Source organism: Drosophila ficusphila, unplaced genomic scaffold (genome assembly GCF_018152265.1).
Source record: "Drosophila ficusphila isolate 14025-0441.05 unplaced genomic scaffold, ASM1815226v1 contig_198, whole genome shotgun sequence".
Taxonomy (NCBI): domain Eukaryota; kingdom Metazoa; phylum Arthropoda; class Insecta; order Diptera; family Drosophilidae; genus Drosophila; species Drosophila ficusphila.
This window is the reverse complement of record NW_025064092.1, coordinates 11067230-11091132: the sequence shown is the minus strand read 5'-3', so window position 1 is coordinate 11091132 and position 23903 is coordinate 11067230. Positions and strand designations below refer to the sequence as shown.

At 43.2% G+C, this 23903-nt stretch overlaps 5 protein-coding genes across 5 annotated transcripts; 2 read left to right on the top strand and 3 right to left on the bottom strand.

Moving 5' to 3' along the window:
* Positions 1–732: 732 nt before the first annotated feature.
* LOC108092872 (E3 ubiquitin-protein ligase znrf2) lies at positions 733–5691 on the bottom strand. The gene is made up of 8 exons (XM_017192708.2): positions 5501–5691; positions 4413–5442; positions 3629–3755; positions 3452–3547; positions 3236–3341; positions 2603–2673; positions 2334–2489; positions 733–2217 (listed from the first exon to the last, which is right to left on the bottom strand). The coding sequence occupies exons 2-6, from the start codon at positions 4887–4889 to the stop codon at positions 2616–2618; spliced, it is 864 nt and encodes a 287-aa protein (XP_017048197.1). The 5' UTR covers positions 4890–5442; positions 5501–5691; the 3' UTR covers positions 733–2217; positions 2334–2489; positions 2603–2615.
* A 140-nt stretch (positions 5692–5831) lies between these two features.
* On the top strand, positions 5832–9574 carry LOC108092869 (TATA element modulatory factor). The gene is made up of 5 exons (XM_017192705.1): positions 5832–6686; positions 6743–8252; positions 8317–8587; positions 8651–8878; positions 8957–9574. Exons 1-5 carry the CDS (start codon positions 6113–6115, stop codon positions 9173–9175), a joined length of 2802 nt encoding a protein of 933 aa, XP_017048194.1. The 5' UTR covers positions 5832–6112; the 3' UTR covers positions 9176–9574.
* Positions 9395–11053, bottom strand: LOC108092870 (chitinase-3-like protein 1). The gene is made up of 2 exons (XM_017192706.2): positions 10020–11053; positions 9395–9953 (listed from the first exon to the last, which is right to left on the bottom strand). Exons 1-2 carry the CDS (start codon positions 10937–10939, stop codon positions 9575–9577), a joined length of 1299 nt encoding a protein of 432 aa, XP_017048195.1. The 5' UTR covers positions 10940–11053; the 3' UTR covers positions 9395–9574.
* A 257-nt stretch (positions 11054–11310) lies between these two features.
* Positions 11311–13523, top strand: LOC108092938. Its single transcript, XM_017192805.2, is given in 3 exon segments — positions 11311–11744; positions 11747–12623; positions 12915–13523. Coding segments are annotated over 3 exon segments (1179 nt in total). The 5' UTR covers positions 11311–11534; the 3' UTR covers positions 13007–13523.
* Positions 13517–14219, bottom strand: LOC108092939. The gene has a single exon (XM_017192806.2). The coding sequence runs from the start codon at positions 14138–14140 to the stop codon at positions 13577–13579; it is 564 nt and encodes a 187-aa protein (XP_017048295.1). The 5' UTR covers positions 14141–14219; the 3' UTR covers positions 13517–13576.
* Positions 14220–23903: the final 9684 nt, after the last annotated feature.

Sequence of the window (23903 nt, the reverse complement as noted above, 5' to 3'; positions counted from 1 at the left end):
AAAACGCGTCCCTTTTGGTTGGATAAGATCAGAGTGTGTTACCAAGTGTATGAGTGCGTTCAAAACGCTTTCTATCATGAGATGGCCTTCTGGCTCATGTTAATTTCGAATTTTTCCAAACCCATCAGATCCGTAATTCGTTCATATCTGCATATTATATCCTTCGATTTGGCCGTATCTGAACACCCTCTAGGAAATCCATGCTTGGTTTTCGTGGCGGCAGTCATTACTTGATGAACCGTGTTGGAAAATTATCCAAAATAAGCGTTTTGCAGAACGAACTTTGTTTACCGACTGCATTGAAATATTTTATTAAACTGTTATGTATATATATGTTTTATACACACCCCAATATAACGGAGATGCCCCTTCATTTCCGATGTGGGGAGCTCGATCAACGCCTCCCGTTCCTGTTTTAGTTACTCCAATAAACGCAGTGCTGAATATAAACATTGCGCAGTTTTAATTCCAAGGAAGGGACACATTTGTGGTATATATAATCACTCGTTTATTTTCTAAATCTCTTCCCCTTTGCTTCCGTTTTACTTGACAATTGTTATCCTAAATCGATTTATTTGCTCTATTCGCTTTGGTTGGCTATAAAAGTTCAAATATTTTTGTTTTGCTTTCATCTCTTTCTTATTTGTTTTTTTTATGTTTTTTCTTCGATTAGTTACCAATTTCGCCATCGGGATACAAAAAACCGTTTCTCAAATATAACCAATATGGAAATTTGCATTTAATGTTACGTTTATCGCTTTTATTCTGTCGTTTACTTTTGTATTGAAATCAGTTGTATACCCAATCGCTCAATGCAACGCTATAGTTATACAGTTACAATTTATATATATAATATACATATACAACGTTCTATATATGCCATATGTGTATGGGGTGTATATCTGTACAGTACATTAAAGTATATCATTTACAAAATAGTTCTTACGTGCTGCCGCCGTCGCTGCTGTTGCTTCGGTTGCTAAGGAAACTTTGGCGGATCATCGCATCGACGCAATCCTGGCTGCGATCCGTTTATCGATGAGCAAGGATAGTAAACTTAATGGGGTAGTAATTTACAAATATGTAGTAATAATCAGTAATGATAATAAACGCACAGCTTCAAGGCAAACGGCGCCCGAGACGAATGCTGAATTGTGAGCGATGCAGCCGCTTCAAGTTTTATCTTAAAGTTTTTTTTTTACTCTGAGCTGCCTCTGCATCGTCTACAATTTATTAACAATGTCTGCGGATATCGGATTTATGGCCAGTTCAAAGCTTTCGACAAAAAAAAAAAAAAAAAATACATTCGGATTTGTCCTCAGCTTTCGTTTGACCAGAACTTCACATTGACAAATAATTACAAATAGGGGCCAATATTTAAAATATTTCTCATTCGATTTTTGTCAATTAATTTTTTTTTTTGTTTGTTAAACAGAAACACAAACAAAATGTTGATAACAAACATGGATATAAAAATTAAAATAATTTAAATATAACTAGCGATAACTAATGGATAAACACAAAGAGAACTGATTGCGATCGTAAAACAAATCTTAAAATACACCGAGAGGGGAATCTTTTTTTCTATCTTCGTTACTTTTCAATCTTATTTGACGTTAGATTTTTTCCTTTTTTTTTTTTTGCATGTTTTTGGTTGCTTTGCTTTTTGTTTTCGTTTGTTTTCTAATTTAGCATAATTATTAATAGTATTTGTTATTGTTATTTTTTGTGTGTTCTCCTTACGCTTGCGTTTTGTGTTTATCCTATTTTAGTCCTGTTTAAAATAATAAATACATACATATACATTACAGTTACAATTACATCATTATCCATAGTACAAAATATAAAATTTAACATCACATTGGTTGACATTCTTTTGTTGGTTGGTTGGTTGCTTCGCTTTACACTCCTCCCGTCATCATTATCTTCTGGTTGTTGTAGTTTTTGTGGGTTGGTTGATTTCGTTACTTATGTTTTTATTATTATTACTTTTTTTTTTTGCCAGTTTAGCATTGTAAATTAATTTGTTTCAATTGATTTGTGTGTGTTTGGGTTCCATCAGCAGTCGATCGGTCGGTCGGTAGGTCAAGTGATCGATGGCTCGATCCCACTATTTAGATCAGCATTTGTGGCATAGCCTCTCCCATACTCCCATACTTTATCCCATATCCCCCACGCTCTTGACTTTCAGCTCCATCGCGTCGCGGTGTCGAATAGCTGGAAAGTGAGGGATATTGTATTCGTATATATATATTGGTGATTAAGCGATAAAAAGTATCATATCTTCAAACCGTACTGGTTGTTATTGAGCATCATTTGAAGCAACAACTTACGTCCAAAGTGTTTAGTAACTGGGCCTGAGATCTGCGTCCCAACCCAGAGATTAACCCCTCCTTCTCACCGCGTCCAGCTGGCCGTTTCCAGTTTCTTTCCTGCTCCATTACCTCTCCTCGCTTGCGTAACGCACCACACAAACAACTCGGCGAGCTCTGCAAGAACGGAGCAAAAGCATTCGTGAATGGAAGGTGGGTATCGTGATTAGAAGCTGCACTTCCGAACTAAACTACTCCGCGGGACACCGAAGTGCCAGCCAGGGTCTTACCTAGCGAGGATTACTAATCTCCAGGATGCTCGGGGCAGGAGCGGTTCACCTCAAACCAACGGTCGATGCATCTGTTCATGGGCGAGAAATCGAATCGAACAATTTTAATGAGTCTTTCGGCATTCAGTGGTTAAGAAGAACTAGGAATGCAGTGTGAGGCTATGTGAACATACTTATTTTTAAATGTTTTGCCCCAAGGAGCGGGGCGAGTGTAAAATTCAAACTACGGCACTCCCCAGTTCTTCGTTATTGACTCTTTGTTCTCCTGTTTTTATTTATTTCTGCGAGTCGTAGGGTTTTGTGGTTTAATGGTTTCGTTCAGTGGTAAATTTATTTACTACTTTAAAGATAAGATACCGATATGCAGATTTACAACCGAGCTTCATAAAAGACTCGCAAATAAAAATCAACTATGGTTATTCATAAAATGTGTTCTGTGAGCTAATTTAAGAATTATAAAAATATATACGTGAAGTTGCATTCGATTTTTGCGATATTTGATATTCCAAATCACTGTAGTTCAATAAATTAATTTCACAAACTAGAACCATCAATAGGTACAAAAACAAAAAAACCTCCTGGCCTTTAGTTAAAGTTTTCCATAGTGTACGGAATCGTTGAGGTATAGCTCACCCTTTGTGATATATGCAGAGACAGGGCAGCCTGGCAATGGTGTCCCCCGGACTCAGGTCTTCAAGGCAGATGACGCACTCGCCCTTGGCGTCCGACAAAACGTCCTCTGCAATGCGAGGCATTAGAGGTAAATAAACATTGGGGTTTATGGGGTTTTTCTGGGGTTCCGGATAATCGGAGAATTGGAAAATTGGAGAATTGGAGAGCAGCACATACCGTTATATGAGAGTCGCGGTTTCGTTAGGCACATGACTAAATGGCATTCAATGTCGTCCGGCAACACAAACTTATTGCACACGGGGCACTTGATACCTGCAATTATTCGAGGAATTTGCGGTGGGGAATACTGAAGTGGCAGAGATCCGAAGGATCCGAGATGGTACGAGTGCTCACCATTGAAGGACCAGATGTGCGATGGAAGCGAGGTGGCCGTGTACACCCGCCCGATCCCGTTGGCGGATGTGGCGGAAGCGGCGAGGGCGATGCTCTCGGCGATATTGCTGCCGGTCATTGACATGTCCTGGAATATGGGAAATGCGGAAAGGGTGTGCTTGAAATGTTAGTTAGTTAGTTAGATAGTACTCTACTCCTTGTATTAGATATATTTGCATGACTAAAGCAGCCGTAAATCAAACTAAAGCCAGCCCCCCATCTCCAAGTCGCAGTATTATTTAATTTGTTTGGTTCGAAATGAAAAACTACTACACCAGTCGACAAAAAGCGTGTACGTAACTTTTAAAATACTTTTTTCTGAATTGAAAATGACCCTCTAAATAACTTTAATTTATTTCAATTAAACAAAATTAAAAAATAAAGCATATACCAGCTTTGTTTTGATTCTTGGATAGGGAATACGAACGTCACACAAACGCAACACTCAAAATGATATGCACACAGTCTGATAATATTAATTGTTTTGATTGCTGGTTAACTAAATCGTGACCTTTGCAGCGACCAAATGTTGTGCGGTACACAATCTTTGTACTAATTTAGAAGAAAGGTAAACTATTATAGTTTACACAGAGTAAATTGAGGCGTGTGCATATGAACAACGATTGCCTGGGCTCTAATCCCCTTGTGACCTTTGGAACGCCCGAATATTGTGATCGTCACATGTGTGACTATGAGGTGCGGAGATCTCTCAGGAGCAGATCTGCCACAACAGTTTAGTGCTCACCCGAATGGAGTCCCCGAGGGTGCGCCTCTGCTGCATGTACGACTGGGTGGCGGATCCGTTGTTGTTCCCGGCTGCCGGGAAGCTGCTGTTGCTGTTCGCATTCGCGTTCGCCGAGACGGAAACCCCGACCGCCGGATGGCCGTGGGCCGCGTGCGGATGCGAGTGCGGACTGCTGCCCGAGGAGGTGATCGATCCCTGCTGCTGCTGCGCCGCCTGCTGCTGGATGTCCGGCACGGAGCTCAGACTCCGCGCCCGCTGGCGATCGATGGACGTGGAGTTCTGGTGGTTGTGGTACACCTGCAGCCCGGGCAGAGTGCGCAGCAGGTTGAAGCCCTGGCCGGCATCGTTCGGGCCGCCGCGGTTCTGCCCGGGATTCGGCGGCTGCTGGTCAGCGGCACCTGTAGAACTGCTCGAGAAGGTCCTGGAACGCGGACTCTGTTGGCCGCTGGTCGCCGGAGTGCTCGCCTTTTGACCCATAGATAATGCGATTATACGGCCGCCGCTTTGCGGATCCTTTGTCTCAGGATCCTACTCCACCTCCTACTCCGCCTCCTCCTCCGCGGCGCGTCCTCTTTGTCTGCTCCTTCGCGTGCAAAACCGAGCAGACAACAATAGCAAACAATGCGATGTGATGTGCGATGTGCAAATGATAAATGCGGTCGGTTCTTTTTTTCTTGTCGCTCGGATGATAAGTGTATGTGTGTGTGGGTGAGTGTGTATTTTGGTGTGTGTGTGTGTTTGTGTGTTGTGCCAAAAGTGCGGGTGTTTCGGGGGGCGTGGAGGGGTGGCAAGGACCGGGGCGGGCGGGCGTTCGGTTGGGCGTTAAACGGTGCGTAGTTGATACTGCAATTGTTATTGTTGCTGCCCGTTATGTCCGCTGCGCTGCTGATTGGAATTCCGCTGCCGATATATTTTGCTGGCTACGCGCTACTACTCTCTCTCCCTCTCCGCCTCTCTCTGTCTCGCACTCACTCGCCGAATAATAAAATATAGGTGTGACGCGACAACGACGACGACGCTGCTGCCCAATCTACTTTGATTTGATTACACTCTCAATTTAAATTTCATTTTTTTATTTTATACATTACATTAATGTTTCTCGATATCAACAGAGGCGTGCAAATTGCGATAGTCTTGCGGCCGATACTGGTCTAGCTGGCAATCGATTGTCGGTAGACATTCTAATAAGAACGGATTGCACCTGCATGTAATTCTAGCGAGGACTCGAACCCATGCATGCCAGTCTGCGTTGGCAGTATATTCGTTGAATTTTAGTTTAAATTACATTTCTACGATCCGAATAGAATGGCAAGCTTAAATTTACTTTTACAAATTTTTTGTTACACATTTCTCACATTTCGTATTACATGTAGCATTACACGTATTACATGTAGCGAGTGTTCACTGCACTGAAACACAAACGGTTACACCTCCCCATCCGCAGCTGATTTATCGATACTCGATGACAGCCTTTTGGGGCTTAGTTGAAAACACAGGACTTTCGTATTAGTTATGTGTTCCTGAAACAGGGAATCTGCAGTCACCACACAACTAGCGCATTGCATGCGACCCCCGAAGAGCAGGAGATTCCCGCAGCAGCAGCAGCAGGAGCAGGTCTAGCAATTTGCATCGCTAGCCGCCTACGGCGACGTCAACAATATTGATAGAGTGGCAATTGGTCTTGGGACTCCACATTCGCCATGAGCTGGTTTGAAAAGGCCAAAACAGTGCTGATTGAGGCGCTGGATATCCAGGACGACGACAGCAAGGTGCCAGAGAAGGACTCACCGGTGGCAGGATCTTCGGGGGATGGCGGAGCAGTTGTGGTCGGGAGCACCGCATCCGCGGAGACGCCACTGGGCGGTTCTGCAGCCACACCCGCATCGGACACGCCCACGTTCTTCGACAATCCACATGCCAACGAAATGGTCACCATTCCGCCCACACCCACTTCAGTGCCGAGCAGCACCGCCTTCGGCAAGCGGCAGTCGGCCACCTCAGACTCGGTGGATTTGCTTTCGTCGCCGACATCGCCCATTTCGCCCAGCGGCGATGAGCCGTCGGTGGCTAAGCGCCTGTCCGAGTCCTCGCTGGAACTGATCACGGCCACAACGGCCAGCGAAATGGAGATGTCTCCGGACACGGAGCCCTCTTTGCCGGACAGTATTGTGATCATAGCCAGCAACGATACCTCGGATAACGCCGAGGGCGATGGCGAGGACGACGACGACGAGGGCACAAAGCTGGAGCGGCACATAGAGGATCATCTAAATGGTCAGAATGTCTTATCCCAAATAGAAGCCGTTCATAACTTTTGTATCCCCCTGCAGACTCCACGAAAACCATGAAGGCCTTGGTCCTAAGTGACACCCAGGCAACTGGAAATGCCGACTCCGATTCCACCCAGAGTTTCGAGGACATCCAGCTGCAGATGAGCCACAAGGGCAAGACGCCCACCCCCGCCAAGACGGAGGTGGTGGACCAGAGCTACTCGTCCACCTCCTCGGACATCGAGATCATCTCGAATCCGAACGGCGACTCCAGCACCAATAGCACCACAACGCGCACCAGTCCACAGAAGTTCAAGGAGCTGGCGTGCGGCAAGGCGGGCCCAAAGGATAAGGGCCACAATCGCGAGCCCTCGGAGATTTCGCTGCTCTCGGAGGACTCGCAGTCGGAGCTGGACAAGCTGGTGCAGCGCATCAGCGAACTGAACCAGGTGATCGAGGCGCGGGAGCAGCGCCTGCTGCAGTCGGAGCGCCAGAATGCCGAGCTGCTGGAGCGAAACCAGGAGCTGCGCGCCCGCGTCGAGGCGGCGGCCAATAGCGCCAACAGTCCGGATGCGGCGGATGCCGTCCAACGGCTCTCAGCGCTGGAGAAGAAGTTCCAGGCCAGCATTCGCGAGCGCGACGCCCTGCGCATCCAAATGAAGAGCCTGCGCGACGAGCTGCAGAACAAGATACCCAAGGATGAGCTGGCCGAGTGCAACGAGATGATCGCCGGCCTGCAGTCCGAGGGCGAGAAGCTGTCCAAGGAGATCCTGCAGCAGTCGACGATCATCAAGAAGCTGCGCGCCAAGGAGAAGACCTCGGACACGCTGCTGAAGAAGAACGGCGAGCAGATATCGCTGCTGTCCAGTGAATCGGAGCGCCTGAAGAAGTCCCTGGCGGCCAAAGAGGAGATGGAGCGCACCCAGATTGAGGCCGTCTGCCGGATGACGGCCGAGAAGAAGCGGGTGGACGAGGAGAACGCCGAGAACCGCAGTCGCATTGAGGATCTGCAATCCCGGCTGGCTGCCCTGCAGGCCAGCTTCGACGGCCTCAAGGGCGATCTGCAGAAGCGCACGCGCCACGAGCAGGACAGCCTGCGCGCCGAGCAGCAGGAGTACGTGCAGCAGGTGTCCGATCTGCGCGAGAAACTGCGCCTGGCCGAGCACAGTCTGGCCAGGAAGGAGCAGCAGATGCGGGAGGAGAACCGCCAGCTAATGCGTCGCCTGGAGGCCGCCGAGCTGCGTGCGGAGAGCTCCACGCAGGAGTTGGGCGCCACCACCACGCCGCTGATACGACAGATCGAGTCGCTGCAGCGCACCCTGGACCAGCGATCCGCCGGCTGGAATCGCGAGGAGCAGCAGCTGTTGCAGAAGCTGGACGACTCGCAGCTGCAGCTGCGCTCGCTGCAGCAATTCGAGTCCGTTCAGGGGGAGAAGCAGGATCTGCTGCGCACCCGCTGCGGCCTGCTCGAGGAGAAGCTGTCGAGTGCGCTGATGGAGGCGGAAGCCGCCAAGATGGCCCTGCGCCAACTCGACCTGGACGTGGCCAGCAAGGAGAGCGAGCACCAGAGGTAGGATTTTGCCTCATGTTCTCCGCCCTTTTTGCATTCTAATACTATCTCTTTCGTTGTGCAGACAACTCAACCTGCTCCAGGAGGAGATCAGGCAGCAACAGGAGCAGATCGCCAGGCTGGAGCAGCGGTGCCAGCAGCAGAGCGCCGAGAACGAGCTCAGCAAACAGCAGCATAGCCTGCTGACCGTGGAGGCGGTGAAGGCAGCGAGCAGCGAGTTGCAGCCACAACTGTCGAAGTCGCAGGCTCCCCTGCGCTCCTCGCCGCCGCTCAGCCTGGCGGACGACAGTGGCTCCAACGAGGAGGCCCTGGGCGGCATAATTGACTGGCAGGCGGTAATGGCACCACACTAAACTTAAAACGAATCATCTGAACTGCAAACTTCCCTATTTATCCAGGACGACCTCGATTGTGCTTCCAACTCGGGCCGCCAGCCGTCGGGAATCATCCAGGGCGTGCACCTGAGCTTCCTGGCGGCCAACACCAGCACCTTGGAGCACCTACAGGCGCTGCTGAAGCAACGCGACGGCGAGCTGACCCACCTGCAGTGGGAACTGTCGCGTTTGCAGGCGGAGCGAAGCGTGCTCGATGCGGAGATATCCAACCTGACCATTGAACTGGAAACGGTACGGAGCACTGCTTATAACTTATAGTTAGGAGAAAAAGATGACCTGTTGCTGATATTCGGTAATCATACATTTCAGATGAAGGAGAAACTGCAGGTGTACGAGGTGATGGAGAAGGGGTACGAGGACCTGCAGCATCGCTACGACGCCCTGCTGCAAATGTACGGCGAGAAGGTGGAGCGCACCGAAGAACTGGAACTCGACCTGACCGAGCTGAAGGCGGCCTACAAGCTGCAAATCGACGAACTGCTCGCCGCTCCGCCGCCCAATCTGCAACGACCGCCGACGCAGACATGATTGCCGGAGCGCAGGATTGTCTCCCTGCCCGAGTTGCCTTGTCTGCGGCGAACGTGGCCATCGTAACGCTTCCCATTCCTCCCAGTTGCAATGTATTATGCTTTATATACTTATCGATTAGCCAAGCGATTCGGGGAACTCACCTTCCCACATCCTGCGAAAAAGCAACATCCACCACACACACAACATGTACATGCGAGTATATATCTTTGGTTTGCGTACGTTGACATCTTCTAGTTATATTATGAATTGATCGATTGTGATAATTTAATTTATACTTATATATACAACAAGTTATCGTCTATGACTATGTACAAAACTGTTTCTGTTCCGAGCAGTTTGCCAGGCGCCTGCAGCAGCCTCTTGCAAATAAATCAAATATCATTTAATACAGAATAATCACAGCGAGTTCCGCAGGATTTCCCTGATGGCCTGCGTAAGCGGGAACACGGGCTTTTGGTTGTACTTCGAGTTTGGTAAATAGCTGCACGAATTCTTGAGGTCGTCGGTGTTTAAAGAGAAAACCATCACGCCTCCCAGACTCAAGGACTTGACGTAGTTGGCCTTGCAGACAATGCTCGTTTGGTTTTCGTACGAGATCCATTCTTGCAGGGCGCTCAAATACGGCGAACAGGTCTCGGCATCGTAGGCAAAGGTGGGTTCGATGTACTTCGCAGCACACTCGCAGGTTTCCGATAGCGTGGTGAAGCCCAGTTGGCCGCATTTGCCAAAGCCCGAAGCTGGTGCTCCGATCCTTCGATTTAGTGGGCTCACCAAACTGTTTGAAAAGTGGAATCTTGATTAGTGCTTGCTTTGATTTACCACAAACTTAATAGCTACTCACGTGAAGGAGTGTCCGTAGGTGGGCAGGCCCACCACCAGTCGATGTGGCTCCAGACCGCTCTTCAGCCACCACTGGACCGTGTAGTTAATGTTGAATGTGGCCATCAGCGAGCGTTCCTGCGAACGAGCATAGAGTGGTGCATTCAAGCCCGTGAAGGGAGTGTCCTGGCGGTAAAAGTGGAAATCGTAGGCCATCAGATTCACATAGTCCGCATACATATTCAGTTCCCGGATGTCGTAGGCATACAAGGCGATTCCCTCGGGGGCAGCGACCGCCAGTGAGAGTATGTTGTTTGTGCGCTTTTCCCGCCTCCATTCCGTTCGAATCTCGTAGAGCAACTGCGAGAGATGCATCCGCTCGCGGTCGTAGGCACTCGGGAACTCCCAGTCCAGATCGATGCCATCCATACTTGGATAGGTGCGCAGTATTTGGCGGAGGGACTGCAGGAACACCTTCCGCATTGCGTGATTCACCACCATGCGGGCGAACTGGCGTCCGCTATCGGCTCCACCGATCCAGAGGAGCAGGTGAACCTGTGGATGGGCGGCTCGAAAAGATCGGCTGTCGTTTTGCAGCACCTGGATCAGGGAGTCCGGAAGAACGATGGTGGCATTATCCAAATTGGCCGGTCCGATATTAATGTGGGTGCACAGATCGCCGGGTACATCGAGAAGGCTGAGATTTTGAGTGCCATCGCTGGCATAGTAGCACACCAATCGCTGATCCACTGGCTCTGATCTCTGGGATTGGAGTCCTTGTAGCCCCAGGCTGATAAATCCGATCGAAAGGCACAGCAAAAGCGACAACAAAACGGTCCAGCAGATTATAGTTTGCAGGCCGGAAATCCGGTGTCCTCGGACGGATAACTCATCGATATCCCGACCCCGGGCATTGTCCTCTAGTTTCTCATAGCTCCCCATGGTTTCTATTGTTCCAGGAGTTCACATCTGCGGGTTGTTATCCACTAATTCGTTATCATATCATTAAAGACGAAAACAAATTCGACCAGTGCTGTGATTCCTCGTGAGTTTTGGTATATTTCGATAGTCAGTTGGATTTTTTGTAGTATTTATAAATCAGTTTGGCGCAAAAAAAGTTGTAACACCATATTTAAATAATAGCCAGTTCACTTTCAAGTAGCCCCAATCATATATTTATCGCTACCCTAGCGATAAATAATAAATTCGAACAATATTTTCAATGTAAACAACAATTGAACACAAATTATTCATAAATTTCCTAACTGGAGGGCTTACTGTGTCCGGTATTTTTATCACGCCCCCTGTTATCGATAACTGTCAATTGCAATTGTTTTTTTTTAACCGAATTGAACAAAAAAAGTAGAATGATGCTTTGTGCTGGAAATAAACGTTAAAAATCGGAAGTAAAATTTGGGGCCCACAGATATCGACCCACACACAAAACCGAAGCCGAAAGAAAAGACAAACAAAGGGAGCGGAAACCCAGGGGAATCCCAGTTGTTTATGTGACCCACAAGGCGAGGACGCCATCGCCATGGAGGACTACGATGCGGAGGATTACGACCTTAACTTCGTGCAACTGAGTCGCCAGCAGGTGCTCCAGAGGTATTCGGGTGCAGTGCGTCAGCTGCGCCGTTTGGCCGATCAGCGATATGCGGTACGATCCCTCAGCTTTGACAACTATGTGCTGTTCCAGTATTTCCGGCAGCGGGATTGGCATACGGGCGTCACGCCCACCATGCCAACCGCCCCCTGATGGCGTACCTCAAGCTGGAGGTACTACACCATCTCCTTGATCGTCGACGGCAGATTCTGTGCTGGCTTTTTTACCTGACGCTCGTGTCGCTGTGCGTGGCCGCCTATCGCTACGAAACGACCAGCTCCACCGGCGGCCATCAGCAGCGGGTGGTCCAGGCGATGATCTACCCGGGGATGCGCATGTGGCGACGGATGACCATGCCTCTGATCCAACGATTCCCACAGCTCACGGAGCTCTACGATGAGTCTTGCCTGATGGGCAATCCCTTCTTTCAGCTGGAGGATCTCAGCTGCGGGCCGTGTGCCGATGTTGAGAGCGTGTGGCTGGAGAGCGAGGAGTGCGGCGCTGGTGACCAGTCGGAGGTGTTCAGCCAGAACCACAAGTGCCATCAGCCAGAGGGCGCGCCCTTCGCCTTTCGCGGCCAGCAGCAGGAGGCCATCGAGCTGAGCCACTTCTACAACATCTATGTCAGCAATCATCAGATCTTCCAGCGCGACGCCTACCGGGTGCACTCAACCAACCAGGATGTGCACAATCTGGAGGATCTGTTTGGCCAATTCAACAGCAGCAGCGGCTGGACCCAGCAGGCCCACAATCTTTGGCGCTGCAATCGAATGCTGCCGGCGCGTTTGCTCCGCCCGATTTTTGCTCGCCCCACGCGTTTGCCCAGCATGGGCGTGGCACTGGAGCGCTATGTGGCCATCGATACTGCCCAGGCCCCGGCCTACACACTGCCGGAGACCGAGTGCCCCAATGTGTACGTCCACCAGGCGGTGGGGACGCGGTTCATCATCCTGCGACCCACCAGTGAGTGCCGGCACCGCTGTCGCACCTTGTCCCTGCGACTGACCCAGTCCTTTGTGCGTGAGTATCGTCCAAGTGATTTAGTTCGGGAATAGTATAGTAGAATAAGAAGGCTGATCTTGATTGCATCTCCTAGTTTTGTTTGTTGTTTTTAGATATGCAACATTAACTAATTGTTTGGTAAAAGCTAAGCTTGTATTAACTGTACCAATAATGAATCATTTTGGAACTATGAGTCAGAAAACTCTACTTAACCCATTGGTTTTCGTTTGATCTCAACCTTCTTTAGTAGAACTTGTGGGTGTTTCCTTTAAAACTGCAAAAATGACTTACCAATTTCCTATTTCACAGTCAGTTACAATTGGTTGTACTGGAAACCGATCTCTGCGCCGGATCCCATCTCGGAATCGCTGTCCATCAGCCTGATTGGCTCCTACTGCTAGAGGATCCAGATCCGAATCGAGATCCTTATCCTGTTTACCCCTTCCCTCGCTCCTAGCTTTAAGCGTCATATATATATACATATACACACACAGCCACGACTTTTACCAAGCCAAAATTAATTTACGAATTTTGCCTTTTCCATTGGATAAGCAAGCAAAACAAAAAATTAAGAAAGAAAGAATGGAAAAAGAAGGTTGCTTAAAGCTGCCTTTCTTTTCAATATTTGAAGACCCTTAGGCCACCGGCTCAATTCGTCGCCCTGTGTAATCCTCAAACCCTAGATCTTAAGCCTATGTTTAGTTAAACAGTTAACAAGCTCCTGGCCGCTGCGCTTCATCCTTGTGTTCGTCGTTTTAACCATTTTGCATTTAAAACTCTTGGCTCTAAGTTCTGTTCACACCAAACTAGCGAAGTAAACGGAAACAAAACGAATTTGTAAATATCCATTGCCAGACCTGAGTATGACTTTGTGTTTTTGCAACGACTCACGAAATAAAAGATACCTAATATACACTACTTGATCAAGCAACAGTTCTCTTTAATTGTTGACGAATTACTTTTAAAGGAAATTAATGATTGGCCTTCCTCAGGGCATCGAAGTACGATCCGGTCATGAGGTCCTCTTTCCGGATTCCCAAATTCGTGGAAAGCTCCTCGGCGATGGATTGCCCCTGTTCCAGCGTTTGCTCTGGCCGGAGACACACCTCCAACTCCAAGAAGTGACCCAGATCCTGCACCTCGTCCAAATGAATGCGTGTCTGTCCGTGAATAAATAAATGCCGCCGCTTTGCCAGGACACCAAGAACTCCGTTCGATTGGGTCAGAATCTTTTCCAGGACTTCCGGTTCGTCCACCTCTATCAAATTAAACGTGGAGAGCTTAGGACCCGCAACATCCGGACGATCGTAGAATACCAATTGGGAGCGGCTTGGAGCCTTTAGATAGCGCAGTTTGAGGCGTCCGCCCAGCGGAGATTTAAAAAACACGTCACGCTGCTCGATTAGCTCCGCATTCTGGCAGCCACTTAGGTTTCTGGCCAGGATCAGTCGTGCCTCAAAGCCCTCCGCACCGCCTGAAATCCGTGCCTTCACCTCCACATTCCGCTGATCCGCCGGAGAAGTCGCGTCGCCCATATTTCCAATGTGTAAGCTTTTGTTTTGGTCGAAACAGCGGCGATAACCGATAGCCCGAAGAAGCCGCCGCGCCACTATGAACATCATATCAATTATCAATTTTATAACTGAGCATCTTTATCGATATCAAAAGCGAAATAAGGATGTTTTAAATTTTAATACCGGTACTCGTCACACTTTTTTTTTAATTTAAAAAAAAATGTTTTTTAAGGTTATTAAATATAATATGATCAAAAAAAAACTTAATTGCGACGGCAAATACAATTTCTTTTATGTTACTATGCAGGTCAGCTTATTCAAGTTTCGGAAAATTGTTTTTTTTTCCAAAATTTTGCAAAATCGATTTTTCCATTATTTGCAAACTTTTTCCAAAATGGCGAAACTATTATCTTTCATTTTTTAATCCTAGTCAATACGCAAAATCGCAGTTTTCGAAAAAAAAAATTTTCATCATTAAATTAAAAAGTATAAAACAATAATTTGTATAAAAGTGGTTATATGCAGATATACACATACAGTCAGTCACAAAAGTATTCGTTGCGAGGCACCCTACAACTAAATACATGTTTTTTTTAATGAATATGTAACAAATTAATATTTTTATTTATTGTTTGGGGTAACGCACTTATTAAACATACAAAAAATAACAAAATTTTTTTAGAAAATTAGCTTCATTGCTTTTTTTTCCTTTAGAAAATAAGAGAACTTCAAAATATCGTCTCACAAAAGTATTCGTTTTTTTGTTTCGGCATTAAATATTTATGTTTTTTTTTTAAATTTAGTATTTTGTGTGCAAGCCGTTGTTTTCTTTAATAGGTTGTAAGCGCCTCGGCTTTGACTCCAGTAGTTTTCGGCACCTCACTTCGGGTATATTCGACCATTCCTTCAGCAATATCTCTTTTAGCTCATTCTTGGAGGAAATCTTATGTTCCTGGACTTTTAGCTTAAGATGGACCCAAAGATTTTCAATAGGGTTGACGTCTAGGCTTTGTGGAGGAGTGTGGATCTGCTTGGTATTAAGGGGTTATATCCAGTTGTGAGGCCAAAAAAATGAGCTTTTTTGAAAATTATTTTTGGAGAGGCAATTTATTGTATGAATACGTAATATATATGAAAAGATAGGTCATTATTTCTAGTTTTAGAATATATTTAAAAAAAAAAAAAATTTTGGACTCCGTCGGTCCTGTAGAGGATCTCCCGAGGGTCCACTTCAAAAAAAGGTTTTGCGGTGAGCAAAATTTCTCCGGTCCAAATTATCTGAATTGCAAAAAACCAAAAGGATTACGTAAAGAATAGACAAATGCTGGTAATGAGACTTGGGATTTTCAAAATTTTGATTTTTGACAAAATGGCGGCTTCCCAAACATAAAACTTTGTTTTTGGCACAAAAATTTCAACTTTGAAGTGGCTAAAAAAATCGAAGTTTTTGTCGGAGCCAAAATTCCAAGTTTCATTACCTGAAAAAAATATCTAAGAAGAGAATGTGAAAGTTTCAAGTCAATCGGACAAGCCGTCTCTGAGAAATTTTGCTCACCGACTTTGAAGACATAGTTTCGAGAAAAACGCATTTAAAGTTTTGGCTACTAGTTGAACTACATGGGAGACGTCTTTACAAATACACTGATTACTCCAATACTATTTACCGGAATACTTTGAAATTTTCAGATAATCTTCTTAGATATATATACATTCAAAATAGGCAAAAAAAAAATTTCGATTTTTTCAAAATCGCAACTGGATATAACCCCTTAAACAACAGCCATTTCTTGACTTTCCAAGCCGTATGTTTGGGATCATTGTCCTGTTGGAAAATGAACTTGCCGCCTTCTAGACCCATTTTGGTGGCACTGGAGTGTAAATTTTCCTTTAATATTTTGAGATATCCTTCAGCACTCATAATTCCGTCTATGAAAGCCAACTCTCCAACTCCTTGAGCGGACATGCAGCCCCAAACTAATACGGAACCGCCGCCATGCTTCACCGTTGGTTTAACATTTTTCAGTTTAAGCTCTTCACAGGGCTTTCGCCACACTTTTCCTTTTCCATCAGATCCGAATATATGGAATTTGGTTTCAACGCTAAATATTACTTGTCCCAGTACTCCAAATTCCGGTCTAAATACGTTTTAGCAAAAGAAAGCCGCTTTGATATATTTATGGCTGAGAGCAAGGGTTTCTTTCTAGGGCATCTCCCATGCAGATCTTGGCTCCTGAGCACTCTTCGGACGGTTTCAGTGGATACGTTAGTTCCCAGGGATGTGGTTAGGACACTATTAATTTTCGGAGCCGAAAGGTGCGGATTTTTCTTGTTTTCTTCGAGGATTTTCCGCTCTTCTCTGCAGGTTAATGCTTTCGGACGGCCGCAACGGCGAAGATTTTCCAGGGAATTCCTGGATTTCAGTCGAGAAATGAGACTCCTTATGGTAAAAGGACTTCTATCGAACATCCCACAAATATATTTAATGGATCGACCTAAATTATGTAGGTGCAAAATAATTTTTTTTTTGTGAAAAGTTTAACTCTGTTCCCTTCGGCATTTTGCTAGAGATTTACACAAAGAATGACGCCAAAAAATAGTGTTTTTCCCCGAATTCAGTCTTTAAAATAGAAACGCAACCAAAATGACAAAAAAAAAATATTCGCTAACTTAAAAAATACTAAAATATAAAAAATTCGTAAGGCAACGAATACTTTTGTGACCCTGCAAAACGGTTTATATTTGTATTTTTGTCCTTATCTTTTCATGGAAAGCGTTTTCTGTTTGGTTTTTTTTTTCCACATACTTCACAAAATATATATCTTTGGAAACGTAAACCATTTTTTACCATTTTAAAACTGTTTCTTATTTAAAATTTGCATTTTTCTCTTAACCCCCTTTGCAACGAATACTTTTGTGACTGACTGTACATATGCTTGTATGTTTGTATTGTTTGTACATACATATGTATGTATGTGTTTTCAGTGAACGTGCAACACACAACTTGGATAGTCTCTTGACGAGGCCCCGTTTCGAAAGCATACAGATACATTCATAAAAAGACAGATGGAAGGAGAATGGGAGAAGGTAAAAAGGAGGAGAAGCAGAGGAGGAGGTGAAGAAACGATGCGGATGTGTATATGTATGTACATCCATAAATGTATGTAAGTATGTATGTACATACATGGAAGGGTATCAAATAAGTCTAGCGGTAGTTTGTTGTTTGGTTTAATCCTTCGCGAGTTAAAGCTTCGCAGACATGGAGCAAAACAAAGAGAAAATCCGGCTATTTTACAGTACTACTACGGAAAGGCATAAATGCATCTCAAGCCGCCTATAAAATTTGTGTAGTTTATGGACCCAATTCAGTTTTTTGTTCTGGAGAAGAAGTAGCTCATATTTGACTTAAATCGTATGTTTGTTACCAATTTTATGAATAATTGAAACACCAACAAAAATACCTCTGGATATTTTTGACACTCTTATATTTATATTTATGTCAGTCTATATACATACATACATACATATGTAGCTATTGTGTATGTGTGTGGTGGTGGCAAAACGGGCGGATAAAGTGGGCGTGGGCAAAGTTCCCAGGGGTTGTAGTTGCTCTTCCGTGCAAAGTGACTTTTCTAGGGGAAGCGGGAGAACTACGATAAGAATGTGCTGAAGAACAGAGACAAGGGCTCAAAAACAGGGTTCAACAATAATTTGAGAAAAGGTCAAACGACTAAGAAGACAACAAAGGTAAATGAGAAAAATTAGTTTACTTATTTTACCATGATATATTTACAGACATACACAGACTAGATAAAATGCAAGAGGTTATGCACTGTGCAAGTCCTTGATTCTTGATCTTTTTTAATCATGTTTCATGTTTTTTTTAAATCTTTTAAATAATATTGAAATGAACATTTTATTTGACAGCTATTTGTTATTCTCCCCAATAATTTTCCTCTGTCTTTTCGACAGCTATTATTTGCGTTTAGCGTTTTCTGTTCTTTCTCCCAAAATTCCTTTGTTCCTATTGAAGATCAAATTTTGTGCATCCCAGAAAACTGTCTATCAACTTTTTGGTCGATGCGATCGTCTTCGCCATCTTTAAAACACTTCCGCCAGGTAAAGTCCACTGTTTCAAATGGTCCTTGGTCTCAGGGTTGCACCAGTGGATCCATGTTTATCAGTTGTCTCGTAAGGAGCCAGAAATTCCTCTGGATCTTGCATAAAAAAATTTCAATCCATGATCTGACTATTTTGCTTTGTTCCGTTCAATTGCCAAAGTATGCACACTAAAAATTTTGACTATGGTCAATCGTTACACATATGTATGTATGTATATAAATTAAAAGTCCAAATACATACACACATAAATACTTATGTATGTCCCTATCGAGCTAGCACTGTATTTGAAATATAATTCAAATGCTTTTTGTATGCATTAGCATCGGGTTGACCGCTATTGTTAGCTTGAATATATGTATTTAAAACGTTGGCCATAGTGAATAAAAAGCAAACTCATAGCCAAAACAAAAAGAGGGCGAAAAGGGAATTGGTGGGGGATTAAATGAAATATAGAAAAGTGGGCTGGGGAGTTGGGGCGGTAAAATTGGAGGGAGAGCGAAACGGGCTGAAGCATGGTGGAAATTGCAGGTAAAGGAGGAAGCGGAGGAAACGAAAATTTAATGCAGTTTTCTCAATTTTCTATGTGGAATTCTGCGATGCTCAGCGTCGACGTCGACTGAGACGTCGACTGCGACTGTGACTGTGGCAGAGGCAGCAATATAAAATGACGGCGACGACCTTCGCTACTGCAGTCGTTGTTGTTGTAGTTGTTGCAGTTTTTGTTGTGGTTGTTGTGTTTTCTAGCCTTTTGTTGTTCTTGTGGCCCTCAGTTTTTGGTGGCCGATGGCACAAAATTGTATATTGGCCATTTACAAATGCACAGACACCAAATAAACAGACATACACTGGACAATATTTCAGTCAATAAGATAACGTAAATTTTTAAATACTTAACAAAGTTATCTAAAGTCCCATTGTATTTCTAACATATTTTTTTTGTTCAATCATTTTGGTTTGCAAAAAGAACAAAATTGTAATATTAATTTCCAATATTATTGTCAAAGCTAAACATTTAATAAAGCATTAGTAGAAACAATATTTTGATAAATAACCAAAATAATCTGCGTGGACACTTAAAGAAATTAGATTTAAGTGTGTCTATAAAATGCATAAATATGTATGGATTGCTTGAGTGTTTGCGAGCGTTTATATAAAGTAAAACTCTGTTGTGTGTGTATCTGGTTTATGCGATTGTAACTGTTTACCACCTCTCTCATCTTCCGTTCTCCCTCCCACTCGCTGGCCGCCCAATGTTGCCATCTCTTTTTTAACATAACCAGCTGCGACTTTAACTTTACAGTTGTTGTTGTTGTTGTTGTTGTTGCCCTGTCGCTTTGGTGTGTGGATATACATATGTATAGGTTTGTATGTGCTTATTATGTGTTTTTTTTTTGTCGAGTGAGAGATACTTTGACCTTTTTTCCCATCAAGAAGTCTGTGAGCTGGAGATCATTGCAGATTAAATACACACACACACATACAAAAACAAAAAATGTATCTGACGGATACACAGATTTGTATTTTGGCTTTTTTCGGTGTTCTTATTTGCCTGTTCGCTTAATATTAATTCCCTGCTATTCGTTTTTTTTTTGTGTTTTTTTTTTTTTATTTATTTCCTTTTTGCCTGTCTTTTATGACTTCACTTGTTCATTTTTGTTGTTTTGAATTTTTTCGATTTTACTCGTGTATCTATAAGATACTCATTGTTTGCACTTTGTTCCTAGGCACCCAACATTTTCAATGGAATCGATTGTGGAGAACGAGAGGGCGGAAGGCACACACAACAAGTGGAAGCCAAAAATCTGCATGTGGCTGTACGTACATATCTATATCTGTGTATATCCGGCCCCTCCCCCGCATCCAACCCTTTGCACCATTACCCCCGTATTTGAACTTACCCGAAAATCCCCAGCACTCCAACCCCCTCTGTGGTTCAATGGACTCTGCCATCTCGGCATACCCTTACTTTTAAAAAATGTGGAGCCACAGGAAGACCTGTAGACTTGGAATACAAGGCAATTTTATACAACTCTATAAATGATTTAAATTCTCTAGAGAGATTTCTGAGACAAAACTTTACCTAATGTGCAACATTAAAGCTCTTCTACATTACATACCTACAATATTACATACGGTTGTACCTGAATTCCATTAATTTAAAAAAATCACAATTTATTCGATCCTTTTAATATGAGGAAGAGTATTGCACCTTCAACGTTCCCCCATTACTTGTTATTTTGTTTGTTTCTTAAGTTTTTCTTTTGGCAATGCACCAAATTTTAAAATTGGTAGATCGAGAATTTCCAATACCCTGTAAAGTATTAGACCATTTGTAATTTCAGCAAGTTTATCCAACAATTTTAAACTAGTGTTGAAACATAAATAAGAATATTTTGTATTTAAATTGTTGTTCTTTTTTTTTTTGGTAACTCATACGTAGTGAACATACCCCTGATATCGTGGGACTTTTAGGAGGGAAAATAAATGGAGAAAAATAATAACACAAAAGAAAAATTAGCTGTTATTTTTCCAACTTCCCCTGCCTTTCCTTTCCCCGCCCCAACAGCCCACCACCCACAATCTTTCTATCTCTTTTGCACTTATTTCACCTTGGTCTTTTATATGCGAATTTGCTTCTTCGACTTTCTTCGCTGTTGCAGTGCAAATAAATATATTATAAATGTCTCTATCCACGCATACAGATATACATAGACAAAGATAAAGATACATATATATATGGATTGTATATATACATGTATAGGTTTGTATTTCTGTTGGATATTTCATATTTCTTTATGAGCCAACGCAAAAAGAAGAAGAAATATACACATATATGTATATATATATATTTGATTACATATATATTTATGAACATTTATAAGCCCCACACACACAACCAAAACGAAGATGGAGCAGCACAAAGCGAAATAGCAAAAGCCAACGCTGAATAATACATGCAAACATACTTACACATAAACTTAAACGTATGTATGTATGTATGTACGTATGAAAAACCAATTTTCTTTTTACGCGTCGATTTCTAAATAATACCTAAAACACTAAGAGTGAACGAGAAAGCAATAGGAAAGTGGGCGGAGAATGAGGAAAAACGTGCACCCAAACGTGGAATAATAAAAACAAAAAAGGAAGCTTGCTCCGGCGAGCCGAAGCTTTTATACCCTTGCATCAAGGACTCCAGTCTTTTAAGATTTGTTTCCTTGTATCTGAGTCTGAACCTTGCAACGTCAGGCGTACACGTCTAGATCAACTCAGATGGTGATGCCGATCAAAAATACATATATGTATATGTACATATGTATGTACATACGTACACTTTATGGGAACTGAGGTGTCTCCTTCACTGCTTTGCAAACTTCTGACTGAAATTTGAATACTCCTTGCAAGGGTAAATTGATCAAGGATTTATAGCAAAAAGTTCAAAGTATTCAAAGAATTAAATATATTTAATAAAAGTTCTAAGAAAAGTTTATATAAGAAATTGATAGCTCATGTATGTTACTTTTTTATTATCTGGAAATGCGGGCATGTAAATTATATACATACATACATAACTTACATATGAATCACTCCAGTCAAGAACAATGAATATGTACATATATTAAATGTACATACATATACATACATGTATGTATGTACTTATTTGGCGTGTCAACAAATAACTAAAAACCACACTGAAACTTTTATACACATTTATGTACATAAATACATACGTATATTGTAAGTACTACTAAATATATGTTTATGATATAAGCAACTAGAACTGCGAAAATAATCAACATTCTTAATGGCAAAACGTGAGAAACAAAAAAGAGTCGTACTTCATGCGGTAGCAACCCTGATCGATAGAAAGTGCAAAAACGCTGACTAACTGTACCTAACTTATTTTTCTTCTATTTCGCTTAGCTGCTTATATTTTTTTCGGTTTACTTTTGGTTCTATAATGACCACCCTTTTTTCCCGCCTCCCATTTCCCCTGCTTATTTTCCAATATGAACTGGCAAAACTGAGAGGAGAAAAATAAAAAAGAAAGAGAGCTGGCAAAGAAAAGTCCTAAAAGAAGACCCACCGCAAAGCTAGCAAAACCAAAAATAAAGCAAAACCAATAACAAATTTGTATCTAAAAAGTAATGAAGAAAATAGGCCTGCGTTGGCTTTGCCGCCGACAGCTTAACTGTGGAATTCACCTCTGCCGATTTCGCTAATCTCCCACCCACACGCACACCACAAAAAGGGTTTTATTTATAGCTATACCGGGTGTCAGTGAAATCTCCAGAGATTTCCAATTTGGCTGGTTTAACGAAATCTTCAGATACTTTTTATTGGATAATAGGTGTACATTCTCCTAAGATATCCTATGATGTCCTAGATACATTTTCAAAGGGATTCAATTAACAATTTTTTAAGATTTACAGACTAATTTAAAAAAGGGTTTCTTCTCTTCATTATTTCCTGAGTAAAACGTTTTTTTTTTTGGATAAATTTTAGTGTTTTAGGGTTTTCGACACTATTTTAAACTATAGTTAAATTGTAGTTCTCGACTAGATTGTAATGCAATTGAAACATCTTCTAGATTGTATTTCGCTATCAAGTGACACCTGTCTATCTGGGTGTGTGTGTTGTGTTATCAGCTTTTTTTACACATACTCCCGTCATGTTTATAACGGTGTTTCTTTAGCATGCGAAAGTTTTTTTTGCTTTGGTATTATTGTCTGAATGGGAAAAATTGCAAAACAATAATAAACCCAAAGACAACAAATAACTAAATACATACATATGAAGGTACATAGATACACACATATATATGATGCCTAAAATATGCGCTGCGAAAATCTAAACAGTGCAATGACAACGATGACGACAAAACAACGACAGACAACTCGGCTCTCGGATCTCGGGGCTCTTGGACTTTTAGACACCTAGACTTAGCTTGGTTGAAGGGGGAGCATAACAGTATCGGCCAGCCGGAAACGTTAAGTTCCCTACGACCCAAGGTTGTCTTAACATTTCGTAAGATGCCTTTTTTGTCCAGAATTGTATCTTATTTGTTAAAAATTAACCGCTGTAACAATCTTTTTATGTCTGCTAATCATTCAATTTCTAATTATACGTTTTTTATAACATATCCAAAAAGATTTGGGTCTTCCAACTTTTACAGTTATAGAGAACCTTATTCGCTACTAGATTGGAAAGGTATGTACATACATACGTATATATGTAAGTTTGTACACACATACATAGATCGTACAAACCAATATTCCAAACGATGTACTGAAAGAGCTATAATATTAATAACAATAATAACAATAACAAAATCGTCGACGTCGACGTCGACGTCTCTGCCGCCGACAAACGCAGAGTGAGCAAAAAAAGGGGGGCGACAGAAAGGGAGAGAAAGCGATAGGCGAAACAGAAGGCGACGACGGAGAGGGGAAGAAGCACACCTGAAAGTCGTAGTCATAACGGGTTGTCGTTCTTCTTGCCGTTTTTGTTAGTTAAGCACAAAAAAATCAAACCAACACAAATGCAAACACAAAAAACTAGAAGATGGCAATGAGAAAGGGGAATGGATGCGCGGAGAAGATGGATGGGGACGAAGAGGAGCAGAAAAGCAAGCAAACAAAATGAAATCGCAAGCAAATAAAAA